The 19,886-nt window shown below is 40.4% G+C and overlaps 1 protein-coding gene across 3 annotated transcripts in view; it reads left to right on the forward strand.

The window, feature by feature from the left end:
• The first annotated feature begins 103 nt into the window (after nucleotides 1–103).
• LOC123457284 (GDNF family receptor alpha-4-like) overlaps nucleotides 104–19,886 on the forward strand; it is a 41,482-nt gene continuing 21,699 nt past the window's right edge. Inside the window, exons 1-4 of one of the 3 annotated variants that reach the window (XM_045141247.1) lie at nucleotides 104–237; nucleotides 9,084–9,419; nucleotides 16,391–16,452; nucleotides 19,714–19,785. In XM_045141247.1, coding sequence (XP_044997182.1) covers nucleotides 9,280–9,419; nucleotides 16,391–16,452; nucleotides 19,714–19,785 — 274 coding nt within the window. In that variant the 5' untranslated portion in view covers nucleotides 104–237; nucleotides 9,084–9,279. Of the gene's footprint in view, nucleotides 238–9,083; nucleotides 9,420–12,832; nucleotides 12,921–16,390; nucleotides 16,453–19,713; nucleotides 19,786–19,886 lie in introns of those variants that run through there. The other 2 variants (XR_006634961.1, XR_006634962.1) reach the window with 2 other exon arrangements.

Here is a 19,886-nt window from a genome sequence, read left to right on the forward strand (position 1 = left end):
GCGTGCACTATGACGTCAGCCCGGGGCGGCGCGGCGGCTCCGCGTCTGTCGTCGCCGTGGAGACGGAGGCTCCGCCCCGGGGGATGGGCGCCCGCGGACCGGACCTGAGCCGGCGGCAGCGCCCGGGGCCGCGGGAGGCCGAGCCGTGGACCGCGCGGTGTCGGCTGCCTCAGCCCTCAGGCGACGGCGGACGGACGCGTGGACCGACCTGGACCGCGGAGCTTCAGCTCCTCACAGGTGCGCGCGGCGCCCAGGGCTGGACGGCTCGGCCCCGCGTCCCGACCGCGGGCGTCCCGACCTCCAGGCCGGCGCCTGGCGAAGACCCCGGTTCTCTGCAGACCCGAGGGGGCCGAGCCCAGGTCTGCGTCCTGCTGCGTCCAGCCGGTGCCTGGGAAGTGAGGGCCAGGCCGAGGCTTCTAGAAGCAGAGGCTCCGGTCGCGCGGAGGATGTCGATCCAGTTGGGCGTTGTTAGAGCTGGTTTGGGGCCGCGTCCTAAGGAGCTTAATGGTCCCAAGTTGTCACTGTGCAATAATTAGGGCCGTGCGACTTCCTGATGAGTATGCACTCAGGGACTTGAAGAAGTCGGAATGCTACAGACACAAGGATAATTGATAATATAAGATTAGTTAATAGTACTATTATGAGACTTTTCTGTCACCCTGTCAATGGTTGAAATCTACCCACTGATAAAATTAATGAAGTGATTACTATAATTCCTGATTTATTGCATATGTGGGAGGGAGACACAATAGTAAAGGTGAAATTAATGTTAAGTATAAAAATTACTGGCGTTAATATAAAGAAGTCAATGAGTATAATAGATTCTAAAGTGATGGCTATTATTTGTTGTATGTGAACTTTAGATGCATAAACTAGGTTTTTTTGTGATTGTGTTTGATTTAGCCCTCCTCAGCCACCAAAAAGTTTAGATCAATGGTAGGGTTTAGAGGGTATTAGTTTCAGTGATGCTGACAATAGTTTTACAGATGTTAATGATACCTCTTGAGTACTTCTGGTTTTCAGAAGTGGAATGGGGACAGGCCTCTTTTCATTACTAGTGGTAATGTTAGGAGCAAGCGTGCAATTTCATTGTCTGATTTATGTAAACGTCCATGGCCTTGAATATATAAAGTTGATTCAAATGGTTGATAAGAGAAGGATTGAGGTGGCTGCTTACTTATGTGGAGTGGGAATTTGCTGTTTCAATTAGGATTGGATAATTACTAAGCTGTGTATTTCAAGGCCTGCTCATATAACTAAAGCATGAGACCGAAAGATGGTGATTACGGATCCTGAGATTACTGTTACTATAATAAATATTACTCCAAACTTTTTTTTTTGTACAGGAAGGATATAAACCAACATTTTCAGTGGATGGACCTCCCAGCTTAATTATCTTATTTTACTTATGATATTGAGTTAATGCTAGGGGTATATATTTCATAATAAGTTTCTTAATCATACTGAAATCATGGGTATGATGCTGAAATTCATAAAAATAGAAATGGCAAGATTAATGTTTTAATTATGAAATAGAAGATTAATCAATTTTGAATAAGGGAGTTATAAAAGTACCTAAGAAGATAGTAGTAGTTAGGACATTTATAAGAATAATATTTATATATTCAGCTATAAAAATACTGTTAATGGGCCTGAAATACATTCTACATCAAAACCAAACACTACTTCAGACATCCCTCAGATCAGATAGGGCATGGTTGTTTTCTGTTAATAATATTATAGCTTAGGGTCTGGTGGGTAAACTCAGTCACGTTTATTCTTGTGTTTGAGTTGGTGAGGACCGAGTAAATGACCATGAAACAGGAGAACTGAGAGTACGGTGATCGCTGCTGACACCTCACGTGAGATTGACAGGGCTACAGCTGAAGTGCTTCAGTGAGTGCAGTTCAGAGTTTGATGCTGATAGGATGTAATGTACTGATAGACTTCACAGAGCCAAGGTGGATGCAATTCCTCGACCTATGTCTGAAAGTGGCTGGGGCATAGGTAGTGGGATCCATAAACTAAGTCTAGAATTGAAGCTAGGGTTGTGGCTACTATACATAGGGGACTAAATAGGGAGTTTGGGTGAAGGAGTTCTTTAATAAATAAGTTACAGCATAAGAATATGGTTGGAGAAGCCATATGGTTTGACAACATTTGACCCTTTTTGCTAGTTGTATATTTTCAGTAGTTTATGTTGGTGATTGAGATAAATAGTACTATGGTATTAATCAGATGTATTCATGTTAATGAGAAGAATTGAACCACTGAAAATTAAACTTTAAAGGTTATGTAATTGCCATTTCTACCACCTTAACAAGTCAAGTTCTTGAACAGGTTTGTTGTGGTTACATTCTTATTCCTGGGACAGAACACCTGACCACAAGCAGCTGATGTGAGGACAATTTTTTTTTTTTTGAGGTAGGGTCTCACTCTGGTCCATGCTGACCTAGAATTCACTGTGTAGTCTTAGGATGGCCTCGAACTCACAGTGATCCTCTTACCTCTGTAGTGTTTTGGGGGCATCAGGGACCTGGCCACCAACTCAATAGAAGGTATCCCATCCCTGGCACTGAAAATTTTCTAGTAGCAATCTATGTCTCCTGAGTGTTCCATTGTCTAAAAATATAGGTTTCCATCTAACTTATTGCCTGGCTTTTATCCTTGTAGATTTTGATTAGCCCTTCCTCCACCTTTCCTTACTCAGTCTCTTCCCCTGACCTCACTTAGGCCTTATCACCCCCATGAATTGTTGTTCTACTTACATATATACATACATGCTATTAAATCACCCTCCCTCCCTTTCTATTCCCTTTAAATCTCCTTTCTATTTTACTGGCCTCTGGTACTGAATTTTATTCCTACTCACATAAAAGTCCAATAATTTGTAGCTATGAGAGAAAACTTGTGACATTTGGATTGCTGGGCCCGGGTTAACTCACTAAGCATAATCCTTTCCAGATCCATTCACTTTCCTGCAAATTTCACAACTTCATTTTTCTTTACCACTGATTAGAACTCCATTGGGTAAGTGGGCCACATCTTCATTTTCTACTCATCAGTTGAGGGACATATAGGCTGGTTCTATTTAACAGCTATTAGGAATAGAGTGACAATAAACATAGTTGAGCAAGTTTCTCTAAGGTAGTGAGATGAGTTCTTAGGATATATGCCTAGGAGCTGGGTCACATGGTAGATCTATTTTTAGCTGTCTCAGGAACCTCCACAATGGTTGGTCTAGATTGCATTCCCACCAACAGTGTAGAAGGGTTCATCTTTCTCCACATCTTTGCCAGCATTTGTGGTCATTTTTCATGATAGTAGCCAATCTGACAAGACTAAGATGGAGTCTCATTGTAGTTTTAATCTCCATTTTCTTGATGACTAGGGATGTAGAACATTTTTTTAGATGTTTATATGCCATCTGTATTTCTTCTTTTAAGAACTCTCTATTTACTTCCATAGCTCATTTTTAATTGGGTTGTTTGATTTCTCATTATTTAATTTTTTGAGTTCTTTTTATATCCTAGATATTAATGCTCTAGCAGATGTATAGCTGGCAAAGATTTTCTCCCATTCTGTAGGTGGCCTCTTTATTCTATTCACAGTGTCCTTTGCTATACAAAAGCTTTGTAATTTTATGACATCCCAGCAGTTGAACTGTGGTTTTATTTTCTGAGTAATTGGCGTTATATTCACAAAATCTTTGTCAATACCAATATGCTGAAGGGTTTCCCCTACTTTTTCCTCTAGTGGTTTCAGAGTTTCAGGTCTGATAATAAGGTCTTTGAACCACTTGGACTTAATTCTTGTGCATGGGGAGACATAAGGATCTATTTGCATCCTTCTACAGATATGTATTCAGTTTTGCAAGCATCATATGCAGAGGAGTCTGGTTTTTTTTTTTTTTTTCTATTTCTATGAAGAATGCCATTGGAATTTTGATGGATATTGCATTAAATGTGTATGTTGCTTTTGGTAAGATTGCCATTTTTACAATATTGATTCTCCCAATCCAAGAACAAGTGATGTCTCATTTCCTAGTGTCTTCTGCAGTTTTGCACTTGAGTGTTTTAAAGTTTTCATTGTAGATATCCTTCACTTCCTTGGTTAGGTTTATTCCAAGATACCTTATTTATTTATATTTTTGATCCAATTGTGAATGGGAATCATTCTTTGATTTCATCCTCTGTGTGTTTGTTGTTAGCATATAGGAATGCTGCTGATTTATTTGTATTGATTTTGTATCCTGCAACATGGCTATAGGTGTTTATCACCTCTAACAATTTGTTGGTATAGTCTTTAGGGTCTTTTATGTATAGAATCATGTCATCTGCAAATAATGATAACTTGATCCCTTCCTTTCCAATTTGATCCCTTTTTTGTATGTCTCTTGACTTATTGCTATGGGTAAGACTTCCAGGACTATATTAAATGAAAGTAGAGACAGTGGACATCCTTGTCTTGTTCCTGATTTTAGCTGAAAAACTTCACACTTTTCTCCATGTAGTATTATGTTGGCTGTAAGTTTGTCATGAATAGCCTTTATTCTGTTGAGATATATTCCTCTGACAAAAGAAAGAGAGGAGACATAAATTAATGAAATGAGAAATAAAACAGGCACCATAACAAGGGATACCAGAGAAACTCACAAGATCATAGGAACATAGTATAAGAACATATACTCCAGTAAGTTGGAAAATCTGAAAGAAATGGATGATTTCCTTGATTTATATGTCTTATCTAAATTAAACTAAGGTGAAATTAACCACTTAAATAGACCTATAACAAGTATGGAGATCCAAGTAGTTATCAAAAATCTCTGAACCAAAAAATATCCAGGCCCAGATGGATTCACTTGTGAATTTTACCAAACTGTTATGGAAGAAAACACCATTGCTTCTTAAACTTTTCCATAAGATAGGAAAAAAAAAAAAAAAAGGAATCCTACTAAACTCCTACAAAGCCAGCATCACCCTGATACCAAAACTAGACGAACTTAGAATAAAAAAAGAAAATTACAGACCAATCTCCCTCATGAACATAGATGCAAAAATTCTCAATAAAATATTGGCAAACCGAATACAAGAATATATCAGAAAGATCATTCACCCTGACCAAGTAGGCTTTATCCCAGAGATGCAGGATTGATTAAACACGTGCGAATAGATAAATGTAATACATTATATAAATAGACTGATGGGCAAAATCACATGATCATCTCATTAGATGCACAAAAAGCATTTGACACAAAGATCACAGATCTTTGTCTTAAAGGTGAATCATTATTTGTCATGGGGAAATTTTCATTGCTTTAATTTCTGAATCACTGAGTACATTTTTAAAGATTCACAGCAGTAGTTAATTCCTGGATATTTCTACATTAAATCTGAGAAATAACTATAAATGTAGACCAAGTATTTCTTTTATTAATGAGCAAACTCAGGAAGTTAAGTATTTCGTGATAATTCTCTAAATAAAACTTTGATCACAACCAATAATTATTTCTGACTTATGTGGTATTTGTGCGTTTCTCTTATAATTACATAAAGCTATACAGATATTTAAAATACATTATATTTGTTTACTTGAAAGCAGAGGAGAGGGAGAGTTGGAAGGAAGCAGGGAGGGTGAGAGAGAGGGAATGAACATGACAGGGTCTCCTGACAGTGCAAATGAACTCCAGATGCATTTCCACTTTGTGCATGTGGTTTACCTGGGTACTGTTGATTTGAACTTGAAGTACCAGGCTTTGCAAGCCAGCATCTTTAAGTTTTGAGCAATTTCTCCTGTTCCCACTATATGTTTTCTATAAGATTATTTTGTGTAGCAAATAGATAACATAGTTGTAGGGGATATGTTTTTGATATAAATTGATAGTTGTGTACACAGGAGATGGGTTATGTTTTAAGGCTACTCAACTAAGCATTTATGTGCAAATAGCTTAAGTTGTAGCTAGAGTTTTAACCTCATTAATTTTCTTGTACTTTAAGAAAAATTTATGCGTGTTATTTATTTATTATTTATATATGTAGGAGAAGATTGGGTTCAGAAGGTCTCTTGTTGCTCTAAACAAATGTGAGATTTCATTTTGTCAGTGTTTGCATCTGCTTATACATGTGTGACTTGAGAATTAAACATGGTTTGTAGTCAAGCACCTTTAATGGCTTGCCATCTTCCCAACCCCCTTTTGCACCTTTTCAAAAGTTTCTTGAAATTTTTCATGTAGATCCATAATGTACTTTGATCCTAATTCCCTCTTGTTCCATCTTTAATCCTCTCTTCTCCATTGTCCTTCCACTGAACCACTTGTTTATTCAGCTTATCCCTCTTCTATTTTTAGGTGTTTTTTGACCTCCTTCATCATCCACCTGGAAAGGTTGATGTGTCCAACATTGTGTAGGTCTTGTGCAAGTAATGACACCTGCTGTGAGGTCATGGATACAAAGGACATGCCCATGCTGTTCCCTAACCTTGATCCCCGCTTCTTTCACCTAGCCTTGTCTCCCTCTAGGTCTGCATTTCCTTCCCCCTTGCCTTCTTCATCAGCTTTTTCTGCCTTGTCTGCTCTTGCCCTGCCCTTGTCTTTCTGCTCATCCTGAGCTTCAGATTCCATCCAGGATGTCACTGGTGCTGCAGAACTGAATCTAAGCAGCAGGTTTTGCAAACAAATGCATTTCATTTTCCCAGCCTCTGCTTGTTTACTACAGGATCTTAATTTGTAGGTCAAGTTGACAGGTAACTCATGGTGCAGGCTAGACTAGCCTCCCACCTGCAGGAATATTCACAGCTCAGGCTCCTTTGTCATGGGTTTACAAGCACAATTTCCCTGCTCCATTTACTCTATCTTTTGGTCCTTTGTGTGTAAGAATAAAACTTGAGATTTTCACTTGATGGTAACATGATTTTGTTATCTTCTGGGTCTCTTGGAGTCATGTAGCAATGCCTGTCATTATTTTTGGTTGTGTCACCTTGCTGCGGGAGTCTCTGTTTGGTGCCTTGTAAGAAGTCAGGATGCTACCAATTTGATCCTTTTCTGTGCAGCACAATCAAGAAGAAAGTATTACAGAGACCAAAATACTAGCACTGATGTGACCGAGAAGGGCAAGTGGAAACCTTAAAAGCACCTTATGTGGGATGATGAAAAATATAAAATAATAACTATTGGAAATTTGTTAGAAAATTAATCAGAATACAGATTAGCCTGATGTAAATTGGTTGATGACCTGAATGTTTTTCACATTTTAAAACATGTAAATTTCATGTAGTAAAAGACAGTGTAAGATTTCTGTATTATACCATTTGTTGACACTAATTTACATTTTAATTTTTTAATGCTACTTTGTGTGTATTTATTCTGGCTGTGTTTTATAACTTTCTTTTTAACAATTAACTCTTAAAATTTTTCCCCTTTCTCATTTTCCATTTAAGTCTCTAGAGCCGTAAGAGTTAAGTTATCAAAGAATACCAAAGAATCTATTTTTTGTTATTCTGACACTAAACTCAACTCTACAATATTTTTCTTTTTCATAGCCTGTATGCTGTATTTGTTTTTGAATATCCACTCTTTCATCTGTCAGGCTACTCAGTATTTCTTTATAGGTTGTAAAAAATAACATTCACATTTTAGAAAAATGTTCTGGGTATGCAAACAAAAAATGTTTACCTCATATTCATTCTGAAAGATTTCATGATTTTTCCCAGAAAGTCGTGAGTTAACAAAGTGAAATCAAATGGAATCGTGTGATTATTTAACTCAAGAAGTGGCCCTATGCTCATTTGCAGTTTTGCTTTAGCAGTACCATGTTAATCATCCACCACACACCATCCACCTCTTTTTGACACCAGGTCTCTATTTGCACCAGAGCTCACCAACTCACCTAGTAGGATGGCTAGTCAGGGAGCGCCAGAGTTCCCGGTGTCTCCTTGTACCTGAAGGTCACATTAAAGCTCTTCTTCACGCTTCCTATGCACATCCACAGAAATGCATGTACTGCTGAAAATGTGCACTCATGCATGCATACACACACACACACACACACACACACACACACTGAAGCACACTTCATACATACATATTGCTCTTTCTCTTGGCCCTCCTGTGGGACATGATCTTCCTACTCTTTTCCTGTTTCTCTTCCTACCATCCTCCCTTTTCTGTTCCTTCTCCTGATCCTCCTCCTCCTTTTCTCCCTCCTCATGCTTCTTCGCTTTCTATCCTTCCACCACCCTTCTTTCTCCTTCTGCTGAGGCTGCAGGCCTGAGTCCCCTTGTCCCCCTTTTCAACAACAGCCTCATCCCCAACACTGCCACATCCATAGCTCTCCTCCGTATCTCCTGGGAAGCGTGTGATCAACCTGTCCTCTCTTCCCTCTCTCAGCCTGCACTGCCTTCGGGACTTCCTCTTGGGTCCACATTGCCTATGATTCTAATACATTGCACACCACCTACATCCAGCCCTGTTTCACTTACTGTGAGGTCACAGTGGCCCAACCCTGGTAACGGTAGTTTGCAGACGTTTATATGATGTATTCTGTTTTGTTTCAAATAGCCTGTGGGTTGAAAAATGACATAATATTTTGTCTTCTGGCCTCAAGTAGCCATGTAACTACTCTATTATCAATACAATAATTATTTATTATAAGTATTTATTACATCATTATATTCATGGAGGATTTCATGTCAGTTTTACTTCATTCAGTTTATCTTTTATATACGGTATCATGAAGTATTTGACTTGTTGCTCTTTACTTTGATACTAATTTAAGTTTACAGTGCAGTGTTGGAAACATTCTTCGGTGGCCAGGTGCCTGATTTCCCATAGCCAGGCTGCATTGCTACTACTTACATAGCTAAGGACATACCAGGGCCTTGGCCTACTGTAGACTCCAAGTGTTTACATCCTAACACTTGCTCCTTTTGAATCGTCAGGAAGTTAGCTCCAAGATTCCTTGAATTCTGCAGGTATGAGTGTGGTCTGCGGAATGGCAAGATCTCAGTGCAGATGACTAGGAGGAGGCAGGCAGGAGTGCAGGAGCACACACTGTGACTGACTGTGTCTGTCCTTCTCTGCTTTGCAGTTGAGCACATTTCCAAAGGAACGGTTGCTTGTGTGCGACCAATGCCTTCATCCTGGATGACACCTGCAGAACGTACAAGATGGCCTATGTCATCCTGTGCATCCCCAGCATGTCTTAGGACATCCGCAATCACCACAAATGCTACAAGATCCTGAGGCAGCTCTTTGACCAGGTTCCTGCCAAGCTCAGGTGTGAAATGCTCTTCTGCTCCGGCCAGGACATCGACTGCATGGAGTGGCAACAACAGACCATTGTGCCTGCATACTCCTATGAAGAGTGGATGAAACCCAACTGCTTGACTTTACAGGACTCCTGCAAGAGGGATTTTATCTGCAGGTAAGTGCTGGCAGTGGGTGAAGTTCAGGGGATCCATTGCCTGCTGCTCAAGCTGCTAGGCTGCATGTTTCTGTGTGCTCTCAGGGCCAGCAAGGCCAGCACTGGTTCTGGAATGACTTGATGACAGCCTGACCTCTGCATCTGCAACATGGCCTTTCCTAGCTGTTAAGGTGTTCACCCTAGGGATGGTCCTCTCTTTAACTGGTTAATGCTTTGAGGCCATTGTTGGATGGAGAAAATCCTATGACATAAGCTAGGGTGGTACTTGATTGAGGCAGGTTTGTAGACATGAGCATATTCTTTAAGTATTGGGGGCTGCCAAGCCAGGCATGAACTAGGAAGAGATAAGGAGGCTTTTGATATTCAGAAAAATTGAAGAGTTGGTCAGTGGGTGTGCACTGTAATCAGCACAGAGGAGGACCACTTTGAGAATGCTGAGGTCTGTTCTGGACAGTTCTATAGCCCTTCTTCCAGACCTCAACCTTCATCAGAAATCCTGCTGAGTGTGAGTGTTGTTGAAATCATTTGCTCCCTTGTCATTTTTGTCCAATCATTGATTTATTTTAATGTTTAAAAGAGTCCACAAGCACATTCTCTGTGTTTAAAAAAAATCACAGGAACAGAGATATAGAATTGGTTTGAATAAGGGAGCCTTTTTCAGTCTACTCCTGCCCAGCTAGTTCCCCAGGAACCACTGGCATTGACAAGCATGCTTCCAGAACTTAGTACAGAATTCTGCTGCTCCTGGAATCAAGTCGATGCCGCTAGGCAGAGACCAAGTCTGCACACTCACACTCTGCTGTGCTTCTTCAGAAATGTGGGGTGGATCCCAGCTTGGAGTTTCAGATCTTATTGCCAAACACCTACACTTTCTACCCAGGGCAGTGGCAGGAGACTTCAGTGGCATCTGTGATAGAGTCCTGCTTGCTCAGCAGGTGTGTGGCAGGTGGACAAGTAGTGCATGTGACTGGGTGCTTGTTTTCTTAGAGATCCTTTGTTTCTGAAGGCCAGAGAGCAGGAACCACGTGGGACATGTCAGCTGAGGTTCTGCTCGGTTTGTCTTATCCTGGTGACACGAGACTCCATTCTTTATTTAAACCAGAGAAAAGTGAATGTTCTTATTATTGTATAGCCCTCTCATGTTGAAGATTTTCAGAGAGTAATTTCTTTCCAATTTGCTTTTAAGTTAGAAGTAGCTGATCTGTTTTATAAGGAGAATTCCAATGATCAAACACCATAGGGACAGCTTGTGTTTTGGGAGGAGTCAGGTTTTCTCAAAGTGTAACTCCAAAGACTCTTCCCTGCTACCTTACTCCTAGTCCATTGGGGCCCTCTTTGCTGTGGGTTAGGCTTTAGGTCCTTCTGGGAAAGGCAGGCTGAACAGGATAGAAGTGGAGCAGTGGAGCAGCCTCTATCCATTGTGCTAATTGGAGATGGGAAAGAAGGTTTACCCTTCTCTGTCCAGAGGTGTGTCTTACAATGTGACTTTTACAGAAGGTCTTTGACCCACCTACATGGAATGGAAACTCATCTTGAGTTGCAGACTTGCATTCTCAGGGCTGCTCATAGGTCAGTTTCTGTGAATTCGTTATATCACACTGAATTCCTGCTCATCTTGGAGTTTGAGGATATGAGTTTGAGGTCCTGGAGGAGGAGGCAGAAGGAACCTGGAAATTACAGGATTGTTTGCCTGCTCCCACGGAGCTCAGACTTGATCCCAGGAATTGGGACATACTCCCTATAGCATGGGACAGATGCACGTGGGGGGTAGGTAAGAAATGAATAAGGGGCCCAGGACAGCTTTTGCTTAATCACTGAGTGCCTCCACACTGCCCGGGTCAGGGTGGTGTGCACAGCAACGTCCATGCAGTGTGGTGGGGGCTCCCCAGGCCAGGGGACCATTGGTGTTCATGTTTGCAGTGCTGCCATGTTGGCCTGGGTAGAATTCAGAAGCTATTCTGAGAGTCCAGAGGGAGGCTTGCCAGGGAGCTTTGCAATGATAAATTTGTCACAGCATAACTGATGGGTTTTGTACCCTGTCTTGAGTCTTTCCAGGGAAGATGAATCAGGGATTTCCCCTGGTGTTGCCCATTGTAAAGTTACTTATTCCATAATTTCCCTCCAGTGTCTGGGCTTCCTACCATGATTGCCCACTCCTTGTCTAATGTGGTATTTGAGCAGCTTAGGATGGCTTTCAGCATTTTCTTCATCACATTTTTATTATTCTTGCCTTGAATTTTATGCCCTTTATTTTCTCCCTTTTCAGTCCATCTTGTCATTGCCTAACTACCCAGGGCAGGAGCTGGTAGTGACAGGAGCCTGGAGTTTCCTTTAATTTCTCTACAATCCCAGGCTTGACTCCGCTGCTATTACTTCATGGCTCATGTGTCTATCCCCAGAGGGAAAGAATGGACCATTGTACGTTAAACACCACCCCTGTAAAACTCAAACTTTTAAATATATCATTTTGGCCCTTAGTCCAGTGCGCATCAGATGTGACCAAGTTATTTAAAATTTCCCGGAATGTAATGTTTTCCTAACTTCAGCCTTTGCTTCTTCCATGTGCCTGTGCACAAAATTGGACTCTTCTGCCTCGTACCCTCTAACAGATGTGAAGTAAGTTGGGCTTTTCCTTTTGCCTTCGTTTTCTTTTCTACTCTTTTCTAGTAGGGAAGTTGACTGGCTCCTTTCCTCTTTGGATGGTTGCGAAAGGACTGAGCTTGCATGTTTGGGCCTCCAAGCTTATCTTCAGCATAGCACACAGCAAGGTGTTATAAGACACCATAATGGCATCTCAACTACAGGAACTCCTCCCTGGAGCACAGCACCTCCTTGCCAGCTCCTTGCAGCTTAACTTCCCTTACTGCCTACAAAGGTGTCAGTCCTGAGTGTGTCCAATAGGAGGCATTCTTTATTCCTGATACAAATTGTTTTATATACGAAATTTAAATTCATACCTTGTCTTCTCTTTCCTAAATTGTGACATTCAAAGTATGCTCAGCACTTGCACACTGACTCAGAATGTCATAAATATTTCCTGTCTCTCTTCTTTTTCTAATTAACCACTGACATGCCTTGGCTAGCTCATTGGCAAGATGCCTAGCATCCTCCTTTTGAGCATGACCCCCGTATTTTCATGTAAGTATAACAGAAGTATTTTCATGCTCAGTTTTAGGGCCAAACAGGGCACCTGGACACCAAGCAGCCCACCTGCCTTGTGGCATTCACTGACACCACATGCTGCCACTGTTGATAATAGCCCTGTACTTGCTTGAGGGCTATAGGGGGCTGTGGTCTCTTGGTCAATCTGTATGTGCACAAGAGACACTGCATCCTTGGGTGTCACGTGCTACTCAGAGCATACTCAGTCATGGAACCATTGTTTGCCAAAGCATGCTTTTTTTTTCTTTAAGGGGGAAGTCCTAAGGGGCTCCATCCAGAGTAAACTGGCCACCTCAGCAGTCACCCAGCCTCTTCCACTCCTGGCAGTGTGCTCCTGGAGGGGGGGTGAGTATTGTATAGGTACTTAGCACAGGTGAATCATAATTTTCCATTTCCTTCTATACGATGTTGGTAATGTTGTACCTCAGAAGGGAAGGAATGAGGGTCCCTGCTCTAGAACGTCTCTCCACAAAGCTTCCATGGCCACATGGATATATACTTTTGCTCCCAGGTTCCCATAGTGAGTCCCTATAGACTTCTTCCACAGACTCAACATATGATAATTATATCCCAGAAACCTTGAGGATTTGTATCAGAACCAAGAAGGTAACCATCTCTTGTTTCAGTTCTAAAAGATCAGTGCATGCAATTTATAAGCTTCCAAGCAAACCAGTGCCTCATTTTCCATACTGGATTGACCTTGTTGTACAGAATGGAAGTGTATTATTGTCCCTTTGTCAGCTGGGACATTTGGGGAAGCATGTCACAAAACAATGGAGTGAAGTATCTGCTGCAATGACTTTCTTAGTCTTAACAGTGGTAGAGTACATTTTTTTAAAATTAATTAATTATTTATTTATTTGAGAGCGACAGACACAGAGAGAAAGACAGAGGGAGAGAGAGAGAATGGGCGCGCCAGGGCTTCCAGCCTCTGCAAATGAGCTCCAGACGCGTGCGCCCCCTTGTGCATCTGGCTAACGTGGGACCTGGGGAACCGAGCCTCGAACCGGGTTCCTTAGGCTTCACAGGCAAGCGCTTAACCGCTAAGCCATCTCTCCAGCCCGTAGAGTACATTTTTAAAGTAAGAGAGAAATGTTTTATTTGCCTGGAATTAGACTCTCTTCTCATAGGAACTGTGAATGTTAATACATCCAGGGAATCTTTCAGTTCTTGGGTTTAAGATCCTAGACAAAATCTGTTCTAGGGTTAGGGATATAGATCAATTGGTAGAGTGCCTGCATAGCACTCATGAAGCCCTGTGTTAAAATTCCCAGTACTGTTTAAATTGGTTGGATGGTGGTGTACACCTGTAATCTTAGTACTTGCAAGGTGGAGGTAAGAGAATATGAAATCCAATGTTATCTTTTAATACATTGTGAATTTGAGGCCAGCCTGGACTACCTGAGAAACTGTTCAAGGGAAAATACCTGAAATATTCATTATCTGCATCTATCTTTGTTCTTTTGCATTTTAAACTTTATTGACAACATTCATGAATGCAAGCAGTATACCATCATTGTAATCATTTCCCACCAGTCTTCTAAATATCCCATTCATTAAGGCCCTTCTTTTTTCTAACCTGACTTTTATCTTGATATCATTTTTCCTGTGCCTCTTTTCTGTGTTCTCTCTTTGCAAATAAATGAAAATATTTTAAGAATGTGGTAGGAATTTTTTTCACCAGGGGAGTGGGTGACAAGAGAAATGGTCCAAAGACTGAACCTTGGGAACCTCAGGTTTATAATGAAAATATCTAAATAGGCCTTAGGTAGGAAGCTCGAGAATCAAATAAAGACACTTGTACCAATGAAGGCAAGGGTATTTTTTAAAAATATCTTTAATTGACAACTTCCATACTGATAAACAATATCCCATGGTAACTTTCTCCCTCCCCCCACTTTCCCACTTTGAAACTCCACTCTCCATCATACCCTCTCCCTCACAATCAGTCTCTCTTTTATTTTGATGTCATGATGTTCTCATGAAGAATAGTGGTCATTAGTGTCAAATATTTAGGACAGAAAAGATCAAGGGTATATTGGATTTGAACTTTTGTCTCCACGTCTCCAGTCCCATTTCTTCTTCTAAAAATATATATGTGGGGCTGGAGAGATGGCTTATGATTAAGGTACTTACTTCTGAATCCTAAGGACCCATGTTCTACTCTCTAGAACCCACATTTGCCAGACACACAAAGGTGATGCAAATGCAAGATTGCACGTGCCCACTAGGCAGTGCAAGTGTCTAGAGTTCGATTTCAGTGTCTGATGCCCTGATGCGCCAATTCTCTATCTCTTCTTTTGCTTGCTTACTGTAAAAAAAAATTTTAAAAATGTGTATGTGTGTGTGTTCATGTGTGTGCACCTCAGCATGCATTGTGGATGCAAGAGCACAACTCTGAAGTGTCTGTGCTCCAGTTTCTTTGACACAGGGTCTCTTGCTATTAGAAATGAATGGCCAACCTGCAAATGAATGTCTGACTAGCTGGTCTGTGAGCTTCAGATCCGTTTGTCCCCACCTCCCATTGTTTAAGTCTTAGTCTTAGTGTGCTATCAAAAATGCATATGTGGGGCTGGAGAGATGGCTTAGCGGTTAAGCTCTTGCCTGTGAAGCCTAAGGACCACAGTTCGAGGCTCGATTCCCCAGGACCCACGTTAGCCAGATGCACAAGGGGGCGCACGCGTCTGGAGTTCATTTGCAGTGGCTGGAAGCCCTGGCACGCCCATTCTCTATCTGTCTCTTTCCCTCTCTCTCTGTCACTCTCAAGTAAATAAATAAAAAAATGAACAAAAAAAATGCATATGTGAATTTATATCTCACTTTCCATGGATGCTAGGGACTTGAACTTAGGCGAGGAGGCTTTGAAATCAAGTGCCTTTAACCACTGGGTCATTTACCCAGGCATCTTTTTTGCTTCCTAATTATGTAATTATATATAGGTAGATAGATATAAATAGATATACCATGAATAATACACACACATATATACATACATACATATAAATATATATATATATGTGTGTGTGTATATATATATATATATATAATGTATATGTGTATATGATTTTAACATATTTATATCATTGAATGAGGGAAAACTTAACATTTGTTTTTCAGAGTCTGGATTGTCTTTCTTTTTTTTTTTTTTTTTTTTTAAGTCTTTGCTCACTTACACGTGTGTGAGAATGATCGTACCAGATCGTTTTGTCCCTGTCTCTGCGGATGAATTTTTTTTTTAAATTTTTTTTGTCATTATTTATTTATTTGAGAGCAACAGACACAGAGAGAAAGACAGAGGGAGAGAGAGAGAGAATGGGCGCGCCAGGGCTTCCAGCCACTGCAAACGAACTCCAGAAGCGTGCGCCCCCTTGTGCATCTGGCTAACGTGGGACCTGGGGAACCGAGCCTTGAACCGGGGTCCTTAGGCTTCACAGGCAAGCGCTTAACCACTAAGCCATCTCTCCAGCCCGTGGATTGTCTTTCTTAATATCATAATTACCAATTATATCAGTTTTTGACAAAGGATATAATTTCACATTTTGTTATGGCTAAAGAAAACACCATCATGTATTTGTGTAAATATTTTATCTGTTGACAAACACCTAAGCCAATTCCCTAATTTGTCTGTTGTGTATATTGCAGCAATAGGTATGAACAAGTGTGCAAGTTTATCTGTAGTGTGCTGACTTATATTTTTTTCCCTTTATACTTTGGAAGTAGTATTGCTGGGATATATAATGGAGCTAGTGCTCTTATTTAAGACAGAGCTTTATGTATCTCAAGCTGATCTAAAACTTACAACCTATCAGTTCCAGGAAGGAAATGGAACTGACAATACTTCTGTCTCACTTCCTGAGGACTGGCATTGCAGGTATGTGCAAATACACATAGTTTTACAAGGTTGGGGTTGATCCTAGGGATTCCTCCATGGTAAGCACTCTAATACAGAGCTGTGTATTCAGCTCATATTTGCTTACAGAACTGCAGCTAAATGTATCACACATATACTCACATTTCAATAATTAGTTTAGCACCATTCACAATAGAAACTTAGAGAACTGACCTAACTGTCAACAATAGATGGGTAATACGATATATATATATATATATAGATATAGATATAGATATAGATATAGATATAGATATAGATAGATAGATAGATAGATAGATAGATATATGATACACACACACACACAGTAGAATTGTTTACAGACATAAAGGTACAAAGTTATATTGTTTATAGGAAAAACGTGTCAAATAAAGAGAGTAAATTTAAATCACTCTTAGACAGATAACCATGTATTCCCTCATATGTAGTTCCTATAATTTACATATATACAAAAAGTTGTGTATGTATGTGTAACGTGAAAGTATGAAAGAAAATGTCTAGGGGACCAAAGAGAATTCACAAGAAAGGAGAAAGGTAGAAAAAGGTGGGTATGAGAGACTGAGCAGATATGCTTAATGATCAATATATACTTGTTTTAAAGTGTCTTTATATAATATCATGTACCATGATGATGTATATTATGATCATGAATGTTAACAATAATAATAATTTAAGAACAAATATAATGAATTTTGCTGTTTTGTAATTTAAAAACATATTTTATTAATTAGTTTGGTACTCAGTGAATACAGTCAGTTTGGCTCATCCTTGACCTACCCCCTCCCCTTGGCCCCTCCTTGGTGAGCTGTATGGGTCATGCATTCTGGAGTTAGCACTTAGTTATGGGTAGGATAAATGTCTCTGCATATCATGACCCAACATGTGGCTCTGACATTCTTTCCTCCCTCTCTTCTGCAGAATTTCCCTGAGCCATATTGGGTTCATTTTTGGCCTGCTTCAGTGATGAGGTGTTGAGGGCCTCTGGGTCTCTATTTGGTAGGGGTGGATTTTTCTCTGTGTCGATCTCCTTCACACTTGTGTTGGTACCCTGTTCACCAAGAAAACAGCACCCTTGCTTGTTTCACCAATTTTTCTTAGTTTCAGCCAGAGCCCTTTTGAGGTATGATGGTGTGGCTCCCTCCTTAGGATCTACATCTATCTGAAAAAGAGAAGTACATTCTGCAACGGAGAATAAGTTAGCACCAGGACAAATGAGATAACCCTTACTATATTTATAGAGTGTATACTAGGTGTAGGCCCTCTTGTACCCCAGGATTGATGGTAGCTTGATATTGGAGAGTGGGCTTATGTTTGGATATGGTTCTGACTTGTTTCCCAGCTCCAGCTATGGGTCCTGTACCACTGAGGGGAACAGTTAGCCAAATCAAGAGCAGTTGGTTCCCCACCATGGCTGGGTGCCACTATTGCACTTGTGTTGCACTTGATTCCATATCATTGCTATAAGGAATTGTGCAGCTACAAACATGGTTGAGCAAATCTCTCTGGCCTGTGGTTTGAAGGTTTTAGGGTAGATGCCCAGTAAGGGATTCCGAGGTAGGGTCTCACTCTAGCTCAGGCTGACCTTGAACTCACTCTGTAGTCCCAGGCAGGCCTCAAACTCACAACAGCCCTCTTATCTCTGCCCCTTGAGTCCTAGTACTAAAGATGTGCACCACCATGACCAGCTAGGTCCAATTTTTATTTGCATAACCACATTGAGATGTGTGTACATGGTAGAAAGAAATGGAGTTTAAGAAAAAAAGGGGCCATTTCTATCTTCTGTTTCATGAAAACTTGTTACTTCTAAGGATGATATGATACCCATTTCAGTATCATTCAATGCATGAAAAATTTCTGTGTATTTATTTTTTCTTAGAATTTTAAACTGTTTTTCTAACAAACAGCCTTTTTAAGGGCTAGATACAGGGAATGGAAGAGGAACAATGTTTAGTTTGGAAATACTTACTCTCTCAAGGAATTTTCGATTCTGGGGGTTGGAGAAAGCCACTGGGGAGATCTTAAGCACATGTGTATGACATTTTGTAAATTATTATTTCTCATTGAAAGTATTCTAAGTCATATTCTCCTCTTTAAAAGATGATTAGAATTGCTGGGCGTGGTGGCATATGCCTTTGCTCCCAGCACTCAGGAGGTAGAGACAGGAGGATCGCCATGAGTTTGAGGCCACCCTGAGACTACATAGTGAATTCCAGGTCAGCCTGGGCTAGAGTGAGACCCTACCTTGAAAGATAAATAAACAAGCAAAAAGATGGTTAGAATCATCTTGAAGATCAGCATACCAATATACCAATTGTGGCTCAGGTGTCACTCCACTGGACAATACTAACATAGATTATTCTTCAGTTACTGTTTTTCTAGATTCCATAGTAACTACCATTTCTATTCAAAATCATCATGGCAACCAGATTCTTCATCCTGCCACATTATTGTTTTCCAAGACTGTACATTATTTAACATTGAAGTATTAAGTCAGTGCTATGTAGTGACATCTAGAAAGATATGAAAGTCACATTTACAGCATCTCCACACTGCACTGTGGTTATGTAGTCCTGATTAAATACTTTTTAGTGGGGACAGAGCAGACAGTTGGTTGAGGGTCAATAACTGAAAAATTATATCTTAGGAGACAAGATGATCGTAGCCCAAACTATTCCACTAAGCTGTTATTAAATGAAGGTGGCTACACAGAACAGGTAAAATAATGGGTGTGACTGTATTACAATAAAATGTTTTAAACCAAATAGAGGGGTCCTGCCTCATAATTGGTGGTCCCTGCTTTGTGAGGCCCAGAGGACACTCTTTCTTATCCTTTCCTAACTCTCTCCTTTGTCCTAAATATTGATGTGATGATTAAACTTTGAAATTGGATTCCATTCTCCCTTCAGAGGCCCAGGAATTCTTAGAGAAGTGACTTGTTTGAGGTGGATACTAGGAGATTACTTTTGGGCTTGGAACACTGAACTGTGTCAGAAAGTGAGGAACTTCTCAAGTTATTATGGAATGTCGATGACACACCAACAGCCAAGTGAAATCCTCCTGAAACAGTTGGTTCCTCCTGGCCCTTACTGGGACAGTTTTAGTATGAAAAAGATGATGCGTTATAACATTACAACCCTTCAAATAAAGCAACAATAGCAATAATAGTAATAGTAATAATAGTAAATACCATTAGAGTTCAAAATGACATTTACACAAGCATTCAAATATTTTCACACTTTTTAGGAAGAAGAGAAATTTATCCAATAGGAACTAAACAGTCTGATGGTGACTTTTTGTGCTCTGGCTGCAACATTTGTAAGTTTACATATTCACTGCTACAGATTTGAATTTTCAATCTGATGTATGGATTTGTAAATGGCATCTCATGATAGTTTCCTAATTTTAATATATTATAG

This window comes from Jaculus jaculus, unplaced genomic scaffold (genome assembly GCF_020740685.1).
Source record: "Jaculus jaculus isolate mJacJac1 unplaced genomic scaffold, mJacJac1.mat.Y.cur mat_scaffold_34_1_3701052_arrow_ctg1, whole genome shotgun sequence".
Classification (NCBI taxonomy): Eukaryota; Metazoa; Chordata; class Mammalia; order Rodentia; family Dipodidae; genus Jaculus; species Jaculus jaculus.